This window comes from Marmota monax, unplaced genomic scaffold (genome assembly GCF_021218885.2).
Source record: "Marmota monax isolate L192 unplaced genomic scaffold, Marmota_monax_Labrador192_F-V1.1 WCK01_AAM20220418_F8-fsc00059, whole genome shotgun sequence".
Lineage (NCBI taxonomy): Eukaryota > Metazoa > Chordata > Mammalia > Rodentia > Sciuridae > Marmota > Marmota monax.
In genome coordinates, this window is record NW_026693595.1 from 4,735,609 (window position 1) to 4,748,943 (window position 13,335).

At 35.1% G+C, this 13,335-nt stretch overlaps 1 protein-coding gene across 3 annotated transcripts in view; it reads right to left on the reverse strand.

The window, feature by feature from the left end:
• Positions 1-228: 228 nt before the first annotated feature.
• Gda (guanine deaminase) overlaps positions 229-13,335 on the reverse strand; it is a 98,171-nt gene continuing 85,064 nt past the window's right edge. For 2 of the 3 annotated variants that reach the window (XM_058584008.1, XM_058584009.1), the window contains exons 11-14: positions 11,342-11,488; positions 7,875-8,005; positions 5,173-5,200; positions 229-4,335 (exon numbers count right to left, since the gene is read on the reverse strand). In XM_058584008.1, the coding sequence (XP_058439991.1) occupies positions 4,265-4,335; positions 5,173-5,200; positions 7,875-8,005; positions 11,342-11,488 (377 nt within the window). In that variant the 3' untranslated portion in view covers positions 229-4,264. The remainder of the gene's footprint in view (positions 4,336-5,172; positions 5,201-7,874; positions 8,006-11,341; positions 11,489-13,335) is intronic. The other variant, XR_009228200.1, reaches the window with a different exon arrangement.

The following is a 13,335-nucleotide window of genomic DNA, read 5'->3' on the forward strand; positions in this document are numbered from 1 at the left end:
CAGCAATCTGATTCTAAAGGGATGAACATTAAAGTTTAATTTTCAAAAGTTGTATATATGAATTATCCATAGAATGGAAGACATATGTTGGCCCACAGCTAAATATTCTATTCATTTTTAAAATCCAAGCTAAAAAGAGAAAAACATATTATAAGAGTAACCTTCTTCTATCAGACCGATAGAACTCACAACAAAAATAGAACAGAGAGAACCCACAACAACAAAAAATAACGTAAACACAAAATCTCATTTATTTTTTTCTGAAGCACAAAGGAGATCACTCAGCACAATAACAATAAGCAAATCATACAAATACTGTGGGGAAAACTGTCCCCATGACTACATATATATTTATATATATTCTTAAGAGCAGTGATCAGGAGTTTAACAACAAGGTAAAGTGGTTTTCACTGAAGAATGCTTTCTGACAGGCTTCTGGATAGGAAAGGGACAGGCAAATCACTTTCCATATAACAAGTGAGCTAAGAATGACGTCTGTTACCCAAGCCACTTGAACTCCACGGACTGTGAAAGCCTTTTTCAAATTTGTGTTTAATTTCATCAATGGCCTGCTTTACGTTTGCATTTCCCTAAATTTGAACTAGATCCACAAACCAACCCCTCAGCCCTCTGTGTCTCACACTCCAGACTATTGGAGGTAGAAGGGGATGAGGTTGGGTGTGAAAGAGTCAGAATGATCAATGTCAGGGTTTTCTAAGAGTGTCCTTTCTTTTCCAGTCTTTGGATACATCTTCAATCTTTTTGTGTATTTCTTTGATGTCTTCAGGAACATTATAAAGTCTGAGGTCCAAAGTTGTACCTAAAGTAGCTACTAGATCTGAAATTGCAAACATCTCCCATAAGTCTTACAAATAATAATAAAAAATAAAAAAACCCAACCCAACCAAAAAATTATTAAACTCATAACAATTCCTACAATTTAAAAGTAATTTCAAGTCATTGCCCATAACACACTTCTTAGTCCACCTTTTAATGCCTGAGAACACTCTTTTTTAAGTGTGTGAATGTTTCCAGCAGCAACATCCACTTAAAAAAAAAATGGACAACAATAAAAAAGATGTCCAATAGGTTCCAGAAGCATCCATTTCTGGATATCTTCCATGTGTACCACAAGGTAGAAATGATACAATGTGCTTTGGAGTTTGCCTTAAAAGCTTTCCATACGGCTGGTTCTAGGGTGAAGAGCTTTAAAAATAGGAAAAGTCTGGTAGGGAGTGAAGATTCAAAATCCTTTGCTAGATCTCACACCCATTATGCTTCCTATGATCTCAGTTGCCAATAGGGATATTCAAGGGCACACTTCAAAATCAGCCAAGCATACAGGGAAGTATTTTCTACCATTCCCCTTCCTTTAATTTGCAGACTTCTCACTAGAAAAGAGATTCAGTGGGGTTCAATGCTCACAGAATCAACTTAGAAAAATCTCCTGGCACAACAGGAAACCCTCTTGGATTGTAAAACCTCTGACAATTCAATTAGAGAAACAGCAAAAAGGAGTAGCAACCTCCTTGGTCTCAGTTGATGGCTAGGACAATCTGTCACTTCCTATTTTTTTCTTTCACATGTTTCCCTCTCGTTTGAAGATCAAATTTACCTCAGCTGATTCTCCTACTTTTTGTTTTGGTTGCACACATATTTTGTAAATGTATGATAGAAGATGCTTTTAAATATGCTTTTACCTTTTAAAATACATTTCATGGAATAGACCATGAAAATGGGGCAAATGGTGCAGGATTGGGCTGGGGGACATCAAGCTTTTAATTCTTTCTTTCCTGTCAGAGAGCAAACCATTCCAACATAAAGGGACAAACAGGACTGGCTTGGAAGAGTGCCTCTCCACAATTCAGAAAGTCAACTCACATTAGGCAAAGGCAACATTCCAAAGTGCAAAACATCTGGCCCCATGTATGGCTAAGGCCTGAAGTACTGAAAAAAAGCATATGTAACATTCAGGAACATTGCACTCGGGGAAATAAAACACATAAGTTATAAGGGATGCAGAGATCAAAGTCCATGTAAACATTTCAACACATTCTATTTTACTAGAAAAGTTATTCAGGTCTTAATAATACTACCAGGGCTAAGTTGAATGGTTGCATGTGGCCACTATTCCTGCTTCTGATACTATTACATTACTGTTTGTGAATCCTGAATCTATATGAAAACTGACTTCAACATCAAAATGTACACCCTTAAAGGAATATAAAATGTAGGATCTTGCAAAGGCTGGAAGCAGCTCTCCACTATTAGAAGGACTTTCACCTCATCTGAGTTCCTAAGCCCATATTGTGTAATTAAGTTTCCTTGGCAGAGACTAAGTGAGCAGGGAGCATCTGCCAACATTGTAGAGAAATGGGGATAAGTTTTGTGGAGCATCTTTGATGTTGCTCAGGAATCAGAAATACTAGAAATACACACAAAGAGTAGTAATTGGATTTACCGAGTTACTTAATATCCCACAAAACAAACTTTTTGTTAAAAAGATCAAGAATTTGTTCCATGTTTAAATGTAGCATACATACAATTAAATCTAAAAATGGGGGTTGGGTTGTGGCTCAGTGGTAGAGTGATTTCCTAGCATGTGTGAGGCACTGGGTTTGATACTCAGCACCACATTTGATAAATAAAATAAAATAAACAAAATAAAGTTAATTTTTTTTTAACTCTAAAAGAGTTTCTACCACTGGGGAAAAAAACTGGGCAAATTACTGCTGAATTAAGATGAATATGTAAAAGTAATATTTATGCTATAGAAAAATCATGTTCTTAGTTTTGTAGGTATGGAATTAGTTATATAAAGTTTTCTAATGCAAGGTAGCATGAAGGAGTCACACTGGAGCCCCAGGAATGAATGTCATGTTGAGAAATCTGTTCCCTTTCCTGGTTTATTTATAATATTTGGAATAAATTTTAAAAATATAGGTTTTAAATAAGACTCAGTAATTTTAAGGTTTTATCATAAGATTACAATTTGTTTTAATTCTGAGTTTGGGGAAAGGACACTGTATAATTAGGAGCATATAATGCTCTTCACTTTGTTTAATATTCCTAGATGCCTTGTATATATCAGCTCGTGTTCACAGAAACCTTACGTGGGACATCTACACATTTTTCATTATCATAAAGTTCTAATGTCCTGAAAATTATAAGTAATCAAATGGATAATTGGATTAAGATTAGAAAATGGAGTGTTTTCAATATGTAGGGTTTTAAAATATTTTTAATAATATTTCTTTAATGAGATTTGTCCTTCATTTTAAAATTCTAGCAGATTGACATCTGAGTATGAAATTTTCAGCAACTGTGGGATATGGTTGGGTAGAATAGGCCATTGCAAAGGAATCTGTCCTGTTAGTATCAATAGCTAATGGACACCCAGTACTTGCCCTGATTTATTAAAAATTCCATTCTACACAACAATGGTGTATGGAATTTGTTTCTCTTCTAATAAAATGGAAGCAATGATAACATCACACAGGTATAAATTAAGATGATTTTAAAGTGCACCAAAATACAGTTATTTATGCCATGTAGTTATATAATATTCCTAAGAGACTTTAAATCTTTAATACTTAACTTCTGTCAAACACTTTGAAGCACAGAACTATATTTAAAAAGCATATGGCATTCAATTCCTGACATCCATCCCTAAAGAAGGCAAAGCACAACAAGAACACATCTGTGAAACGCAGATTCCATTAAGTGCAAATTTCCAAAACACAAAGTCAATCTAGAAACACATTTTAAAATTCAGTAAGTTTATGCTCAGCATATAATTTTCAAAGACAATCTGAAGTGATTTTTTTTCCAACATTTGTTCACTGTCTAATTTTTGTTCCCTCATAAAAATATGGTCACTGGTTAATTTTTAGTTCCATAATTTTCATACTTGTTAGCTCAAAATATCTAACCTTATAGGAATATCTTTGCTCTCCACGTTTCCACATAGGAAAAAGATTTCACTTCAATCTCATAATAGACATAACTGCCAGCAATAATATCCCCTTCTGTTTGAGCTTGAAGTAAACCTGAACAGGTCAAAAGGGAGACATTTTCATGAAATTATGAAACCTCCCAACCAGAGTTGGGAATTACTGCACTTCCTTCAAGCAGTTTACCAAGTGAATACTGTAACTAGACACAGAAAGAGATAGTCATCCCAAGAACAAGGTACTGATTGTGACTTTCCAACCACGCCTGGGCACAAGGGAGACGCAGAGTCATGTCATCCCAGGAGAACTTCTTACACTGAGCTGGAAAATGGAACCACCTGCTTGCCACCCACATAAACCTCCTCAATATTTCGATCATCTCCTGAAAGAAAAATCAAAGAATCAATTTATAAAGTGGTTTGTGTCAGTAATTATTTTAATTGCCATGGAGAGATTTAAAACAAAATATTTGCAAGAAAGGAAACACAAAAAAGCTGATTTCTTTTTTTTTTTTTTTTTTACCCTCTCAGATTGCTTATAATCTGGTCAGGATAACATGGATCAGCAGAAGATGCCATAGCTAATTTGAGATTAGAGTCTGGATTCTGCACTCAAGGTGGAAATCACATGAATCGACCCCCATCCCCATCCTTTTAGCTCAAGTGCTTGGTTATTCATTTCTAGGCCCAGTTGAAAAAGAAACCGTTATCTTAATAGTGCATGGTGAAATGAACAATTTGCAGAAACTGAGATCCACATGAAATAACATGTGTCTCTCCCATCTCAAGTTCACTCAGTACTGAGCTCACTCAGTGGAAGGAACATCAGAGAAGAATCTTCTGCATTATCGTTTCTCTCAGTGAATGGAATTGAACATGAGTACACTGGAAACACATGTGGGGAGGGTCTAGTAGACCACAAGGTAGGACGGAATGTGGGTACAGATGAGGGTAAGAGGTTTACACATGGGATTTCTTCCTCTATGGGCTTTCATTCTCAGCTTGGGATTTGTGACTGTATGTTCTAGTGGGTCATGTGTATTTTGAACAGTACTTTAAATATTGTACTACAAACAGACTTGATGCTGAGGAGTATTTAAAAAATAAATCAAGGCAAATTAACACAGATAACATTTAAAATATGTTATAACAAACACAGAGAGCCATACCCAAGAAAAAGACAAAAGACTTATTTAGCATAGAGATGTATATCTACCTACCTAGATAGAGGAACTTCTGGATAACAGCCTAAAATGGAAAATAAAGGTAATAAGAAATAGTATTTTGTACATTTCATAAAGGAAATTAATAGGAAATAGTGTTTGGTAAAGCCCAGAAATTGAAATGTATTTCTCAAAAGTGAACTACTATTAATTAAAAAGAAATTGTCTATTAATTCTATTATTTAAACTTCTATTAATTAAAAGAAATTGTCTTTTCAGATAAAAAGAAAAGCATCAAATAAATAAAATACACAACCTGTTGTCTACTAATAAATGTTTGTTTAGTGCTAGAAAGTTCTTGGGATATAACCTTCAATTATTTGAAGGAAAAGCATTATATAAATTAAAGAAATTAATCTAGTGAAATGATTCAAATATTTTAAGAGGTGTATGAAATAAGAAAAATGACTAGATGAATGGGATTAAGCCCTATTCCCAGAAAGTCCCTCTACTAAAAAAGTAAAAAAAAAAAAAAAAAAGTAATATGAAAATAATGATGGACTCAGGATACATTTCCCCAGAATCAAAGGCAGGAAGGTCACTGTGACCTTCCTCTCACCCTTCTCCCCTGAAGCAGATCCTAAGACCCTCAAGTCAGAGGTGCCCTCCTACTACCCAGAGGGAAGGAGCATCCTGGACAAAGGATCACAGAGAAGACAGTACAAACAGGCCCTGTTTGCCCCCAGTTTGGTACCATTAGAGAATGCTCTTTTCCCAATTTTCCGTTCTTCATCAAACCTAGCACTCAGGTTAACCAGCTTCTTTGGGTCTTCATTTCATTATGAAGGCTCTCGTGCCATAAATAAATTTGTATGCTTTTTTTTGGTTGATCTGTCTTTTGTTATAGGAAACTCAAGTCTTGATCCTAAGATGGCAGAGGAAAGATCTTTTTTCTCCCCAATAACAAATGATATAAGCTTCAAATAATCCAACATTTTTCTTTTAAAAACTTGAATATATTTATTTTCACATTTACTTTCATAAGTAGATCAATTTATAAATGATAGTAGTTAATTCTTTTCTAAAAACTATCTTATAAACAATAATTATTAAACTAAGATGGATTTGTTTATTATATTAATAGGAAAAGATTTTATAAGAAGAACAAAACTCATTTTCTTATATAATTAAGAAAATTGTCAAACCAAAAAGCTTCTTTACAGCAAAGGAAACAATCAAGAACTTGAAAATAGAGCTTAGAGAATGGGAGAAAATCTTTACCACATGCACCTCAGATAGGAGCATTAATCTCCATGATATATGAAAAATTCAAAAAATGTAACACCAAAGCCAATAACCCAATCAATAAGTGGGAAAAGGGAACTGAATAGACACAAGAAGAAGAAAAGCAATTGGTCAACAAATATATGAGAAAATCTTCAACATTTCTAGCAATTAGAGAAATGCAAATCAAATTACATTGAGGTTTCATCTCACTCCAGTCAGAATGTCAATCATCAAGAATACAAGCAACAATAAATGTTGGCAAGGATGTGGGGGAAAAGTTCACTCATACATTGCTGGTGGAATTGCAAATTGGTACAACCACTCTGGAAAGAAGTATGGAGATTCCTCAGAAAATTTGGAATGAAACCACCATTTGACCCAGTTATCCCACTCCTCGGTTTATACCCTAAGGACTTAAAATCAGCATACTACATTGACACAACCACAGCAATGTTTAGAGCAGCTCAATTCACGATAGCTAAACTATGAAACCAAGCTAGGTACTCTTCAACAGATAGATTAAAAAAAACGTGGTATATATACACAATGAAATATTAGCCATAAAAAATAATGAAATTATGGCATTTGCCATTAAATGGATGGAACTGGAGAATATCATGCTGAGTGAAATAAGCCAGTCTTCCCAAAAACCAAAGGCTGATATTCGTATGCTAATTCACAATAAGGTGGGGTGGTTAGGGAAGAATAGAAGTCCATTGGATTAGACCAAGGGGAATGAAGGGAAGGAAGGGGAAATGGGAATGGGAATAGGAAAGATAGTAGAATGAATTGGACATTACTATCCTATGTGCATATATGATTAAATGACCAATGTAATTCTACATCATGCACAACCAGAAGAATGAGAAGTCAAACTCCATATATGTATGTCAAAATATATTCTACTATAATATATAACTAATTAGAACAAATTTTTAAAAAGAGAAAGAAAAAGAAAATTGACAGAGCATAGTGTCAAGAGCCCAATTTCTGGTGGTCAGAAAGTCTTCCCAGTTGAATCCAAATACTGCATATTAATTACTGGTCATGAGTCCTATGTAAATCACGTAACTTTCCCTCAGCCTCACTGCCCCTATAATTAGTATGATAATATGAATAGTACCCATTTCTCTTGGAGTTGTTCTGCTAATTAAATAAAATTATGTATGAAAGGGCTTAATCCCATGCCTACCTAGCACATATCAAGTGTTCAATTAATACTAGTTATGTATGGCTGCTTATAGAAAAATATACCCAAATACACTAACACATTCAAATGCAAATATTTTGCTAATTATAATTATTCTTAACATTGCTATCATAAATTGAACATTATCAAAGGCATCAACCTTCCCTTTAAGATTCTCCTCAACTCCATTAAAATGTTTCAGTTTCTATTTACTTTTCTACAAGGAAGCTATTTTGACTTCTTTATGAAATAAATGTCTTTTGATTAACTTTGTCTTACTTACCTCGGAAATATCACCAGCAAAATCCCCATAAAACATATCAATGGGAGAGTCAGATGCTTTGGGGTTGATCAGAAGGGCATCAAATTCTTTGCCCACTTCAAAGTTTCCAATCTCACTCTCCAGCCCCAGGGCTGCAGAAGAAAACAAGTTTAAACCCAGTCAGTACTGCAAGCCATCAGACCATGCTAATGTCTCGGTTTGCAGGGATAGAATCTGCCAAAATATCACTAGGAAAAAAATGAATAATCAATAGTGAGGCAGAAAAGTGCTCTCATTCCAGTAGGACCCAAGACTTCCACTTACAAGAAGCAGAGTAAGAAAGCAAAATGTGAAAATAAAAATGGTTCCCCCCAATCATAATTCTGAAGTTGTCATTCAATTTCAGCTCTATCAGTGCCAGCTGGCCTGTGCTTTTTATTTATGGCTCTAAGAATAGACACGATACCTATGAATGCCTAAGAATTGGCATAATACTGATCTTCTTCCCTTCTCTTTCCCCCCCCCCAAAGTTCCAACTCCTTTCCTTGTCTTTTTTTTGTTCTTTATGTTCCATGAAACAGCTAACAAGATCTATTATTATGGTAGTGAAATGAACCTCTAATAAATAAAAAATAATTATTCTTTTGTGTATTCGCCAATGCAGGTCTCTCTACCATAACTTCATGCCTTTGAATAGAAAACAACTCACTTCTCAAAGTGAACAGATCCTCATAACTCAAAAGACACAATGATTTGAAAACAGACCAATCTCTTTGTAACCTCAAAGCTTTTTCTGGTTGCCCAAGAAGAATGATTTTCTAAAATAAGGCATAGGTCAATAACATCTATTGACTCCGCTCATCTCAAGCTATAATTCATGTACTAGGATTATTAAGTGCCAAGGAAGAACATTTCTCATTTCTATGATTTAGTTTCAGAAGATGGAGGTAGTTGGATTTCATGATCAGTGAACATGTTGACTCTAAATCTCCTTAAAGCCTATAACATGAGCAAAGATATACACTGAGGTAGCAAATGGCACATACATACAAGGAAGGTTAACTGGGGTGCAGCATTGTCTACTTTAATTTTTACATGTGTTTTTAGCATTTTGTCACTGGCGTCATGTCGTCTGCTGTGGAAATCGTGGATAGATCTTCCCTGCTAGGCAAAATCTGATATGTGATATTTCTGTGCACAAAAATCCAGAACACTTGGCAATTCTCAAAGCACTTCCATGTTTTTAAAAGATTAAAGGACAACTTTTCTCAAAGAAAAGAATTCTTTAGATTTAATATTAAGAGAGGAGTGTGAAAATAATTAGAAATATTAAAAGCAATTGGTGACTTCTATTAATTGTCAGGGGAAGGTCTGAATATGATAGAAAATCAGTAAAATTTTTTTCATCTTTCACTGTTTATACACCATTCTTTTTGTCCTTGGCAAAGAAGCATAACAAGTATGAGTTTTCAATGGCTGTATGCAACATAAACTTGTTGTGTGTTTAATAGGCCAGAAAACCAGTTACAGTTGCCAGGGTTCATACAAGTTTGATAAAGTAACTGGGCTAGTCATTAGAACACAAAGAGTTCAGGGAGGAATTAACCCAAAAAGACACACTTGCTTCTGAAGAATTTATAAACAGTACATTCAGATTGTTGCATTTGGACCCAGCTGGGTTGGTGAGCAACTCAAATGCATTTCAGGAAACGTAATTTTTCTGTCTTTGGAGCGAATGTTGGCTCTGTGAAGATGGTTAAGACACATTTTTTTTTTTTTTTGTACTGAGGATTGAATTCAGGGGCACTTTACCACTGAACCACATCCCTAGCCCTTGTTTTGTATTTAATTTCAAGACAGGGTCTCACTGAGTTGCTTAGAGCCTTGCTAAGTTGCTGAGGCTGACTTTGAATTCTTGGTCCTCCTGTCTCAGCCTCCCAAGCTGCTGGGATTACAGGCGTGCGCCATGGCGGCCAGCTTGCTTACACACAATTTGATCTTCATGAGTGTGAGTGTCACGGCTGTGGCAGAGCTGGGAATATGCCACAGGGATTTACTCATCCCATTTCACCCAGACCATAGTAGAGACACAAGCTAAGGAGAAGAAATTCCGTAACAGTAAGCCCAGTGGCCCAGAAACACAGTTTTAAAAGCTACATTGTGCGGCAGAAAGGATTTGGTAGGCATTCCATGATGGCTTGTTTAGAACAGGATCCTGATGGGGCAATCACAGAGAGCCTAGAGTAAAAAGGCACCACTTAAATTCAGCTAATTTGTACCATGAAAATAGATGGTAGAATAACTCAAACTCAGGTGTGCAAATACAATGATGGTGCAGGTGAGAGGGTATCACGTTTAAAAGAATGGGTGGCTTGAAACTGGGAATTTTAGAAAATGAAACCTCAAGGCTTAGAGAACTGCAAAGAAGAGAACCATTACTTGTTTTTCTTAAAATGTTCTTTAGGGCACTCATTATAGTAACCGAACCTTCAAAGAAGAACTGAGAAATTGCTCTTCCCAGGGTTCTCCTGGCCTTGATCTCCATCCATGTCTAAGGCTCGGGGAATCTATTGTAAATCTATATCTCTAAATCCTTATCTATATATTTTAATTTCTCACCAGCTATCTCTGATTTACACTATTTTCATTATCATCCATTCAAATTACACTATATTTCTAAAGTGACTTAAATTATGATTTCTATTTTTTTCATAAAAATATTGTTACACATGAGAACGAAGAAAAGCTAATGAATATTTGTATATCAACCAACTATTTTTTTTACATCTTTTTCCTCTTAAAGAGACTTTGAGTAATTAGCATACTTAAATATATAAACCAAGCACATGGTCTAGGTGGGAATTAGTATAGGCAGTTATAGTGGAGAGTAGAAGCAAATATCTGAAATTTGGCATTCGATTTTCTGGATTCAATCATGGCATGTTATAGCTTGACAGCTGTGTAAGCCTGCACAATTTCCTTGTTCATAAAATGGAATTAACAGCAGTGTTATGAAGGTACAATAACAACATAGTAAGGTGTGTTGCATAGTGTCTGTCATGGGTCTGAGCTCAGCAAGTCTTGGCTATGGCTTAGCATATGGCTATTATTATTAGTATTTGGTTATTATTATTACTCAGGCCAAGAGAAGAAAGTACTTGACTCAATGGAACAATGGATTATTTTAAAGAACCAGAATGCATGTGACCAATGCAAATATCCACTAAAGTGACCAATTTATCATAATTTATGACAATTGTGTATCAAACATCTATTCTGCCAGATAATGAACTCATCGAAAAACTGAGTTCTCCACCATATACCTGAACATATATTTTGCTGGCTAAAAGCTGGCTATGCCCTGTGAGATGTGACAGTATGTGTATTGGATTCCCCTGATTCCACTATCATGCACCTTAACACTCCATTGGAGGACACGGATTCGCATGGTTGTATGTTGTGTGAGAGAGAAATAAAATAGTCATTACCTTGGCTTCCTCCAAGAGTGGCTAGTCTGAAGACTTCTCTGAGGCTGAGGCTTTTCTCGTTTACCTTATTAATTAAAAGGATATTGGAAACCATCACTGCTCTTCTGATGGCATCAAGCATGGATGAGGAATAACCACCAGCCACATCTGTGGTAAGCAAAACAAAGCCCAGACAGTAACTTTATGAGGATAAACAGAATAATAGATGTATAAGGTTGTCTTTTGCTTTTAGTGATATAGTCCATATTTAATTAAAGAAAGGTCTTATCCATAGAGATGCAAATCAACATTGATAAGAATTAGAATTTTCTATTAGGTTCCTGGAGCTGTTGCCACAAACTGCCACATATTTTATGGCTTAGCACAGCAGAAATTTCTTCTCTCGTAGTTTCAGAGTTCAAAAGTCTGAAATCACAGTGTTGACAGGGCTGTTACACCTACAGAAGCTCTAGGGAAGAATCATTCCTTGCTTTTTCCTGTTTATGGTGGCTCCTGGCATTTTGGTTTACAGCAGTAGAACTCCAGTCTCTGCCTCCACCTTCAAATAGTCCTCCTCCCTCTGTTTTCTGTCTCTCTCCTTTTCTGCACTGATCATTGGATTTAGGACCCACTGCACTTCAGAATGACTTCATCTTGAGACCTTTACCTTAATTACAACTATAAAGACCTTTATAAGATCATATTTATAGGTTTTGGTAGACATTTGGGGCCACAGTTCAGCCCACTTCGATACCCAAATTATTAATAAAGGTAACAGAAACATCTCTGAATATTCTCTGAACTCTCACAAAAACTGTTCAAATACGCCTGCATAGTTGTAAAGATGATTTACATGTGATTTAAAACAAGTTCACAGTTTTATATTCAAAAACCTCGTCCTAACTTTATGCTAGTCCAGATGAGAACTTTAGGAAATTAAATAAAGTTACTTCTTTAAGATAATTTGGCAGAAAGAGTGTTAGAATAAACATATATTTTGGGAAATTAGTATAATAAAAAGCAATGCTGATTCAGATAGCTTTATATATTGGTTGGCATCATTAAATGAGGAAAAAGATTTTTAGTGGCTTAAATGAAATCTCTAATCATAATTCAATTGAAACACTATCTTTGAAAGAAACATATATAGAAGTTATTAAGTGAGTTCATATAAACGTCAAGCGAGTTAGCAAGTTTTATTAGAGTAAAATACATTTATAGCTAATAAAATATACTTTATATCTTAAGGGTTCCTTCTGTCATTTCTAGGTAGACATATATAATTGTTAATGCCTATATATACTGCAAAGATCAAAAGTAATTGCCTATTTAATAGTAATTATAGATTGCAGCTCAATTTCATGTTCAACTGTCTTACTTGTCCTTAGGTAAACTTGTAAGGAATTTTTTTTTAGAAAATGCTTTTCTTTTACCAGAACAGTATTTCCAAAGGATCACTCAATTCCCTGAAAAGTTTTATTATATCCATTTAACTTATTCATCCATGTTAATAGACAGTACTCTTCAATTTTGTACATTACATGTTAATTGGAAATAAATTAATTAATTTCAAATAAAGAAAATCAATGCCAAATACCTAATATTAGTCAAATAGTATTCAATTGTTAGTCTATGTCAAGAATCTTTCTAAGAAGATCACATATTAACTTATTTTTCCTCAAAGCAATCTTACAAGGTGTCTACTATCATCAACTCCATTTTAGAGACAAATACCAAAGCACAGTGACAAGGTAACTTGCCACTAGGTCAAGGTGGCTAGCCTTGCCAGCCAGTGGCAGAGAAATTGGACCCAGCTTGTTCTTAATATGTACATAGTACTCCCTCTGCAGAGCCGAGGTTCCCAAACCTGGATCTTTGTTAACTTCTAGACAGATCTCTTGAAACCCCATTGTGAAACTGCTCACTCAGGATCTATGTATCAAGATTAAACTCAGGAATCTGTATACTTTATTTATTTTTTAAATTGATGGGCAAAAGTTGTATATATTTATGGT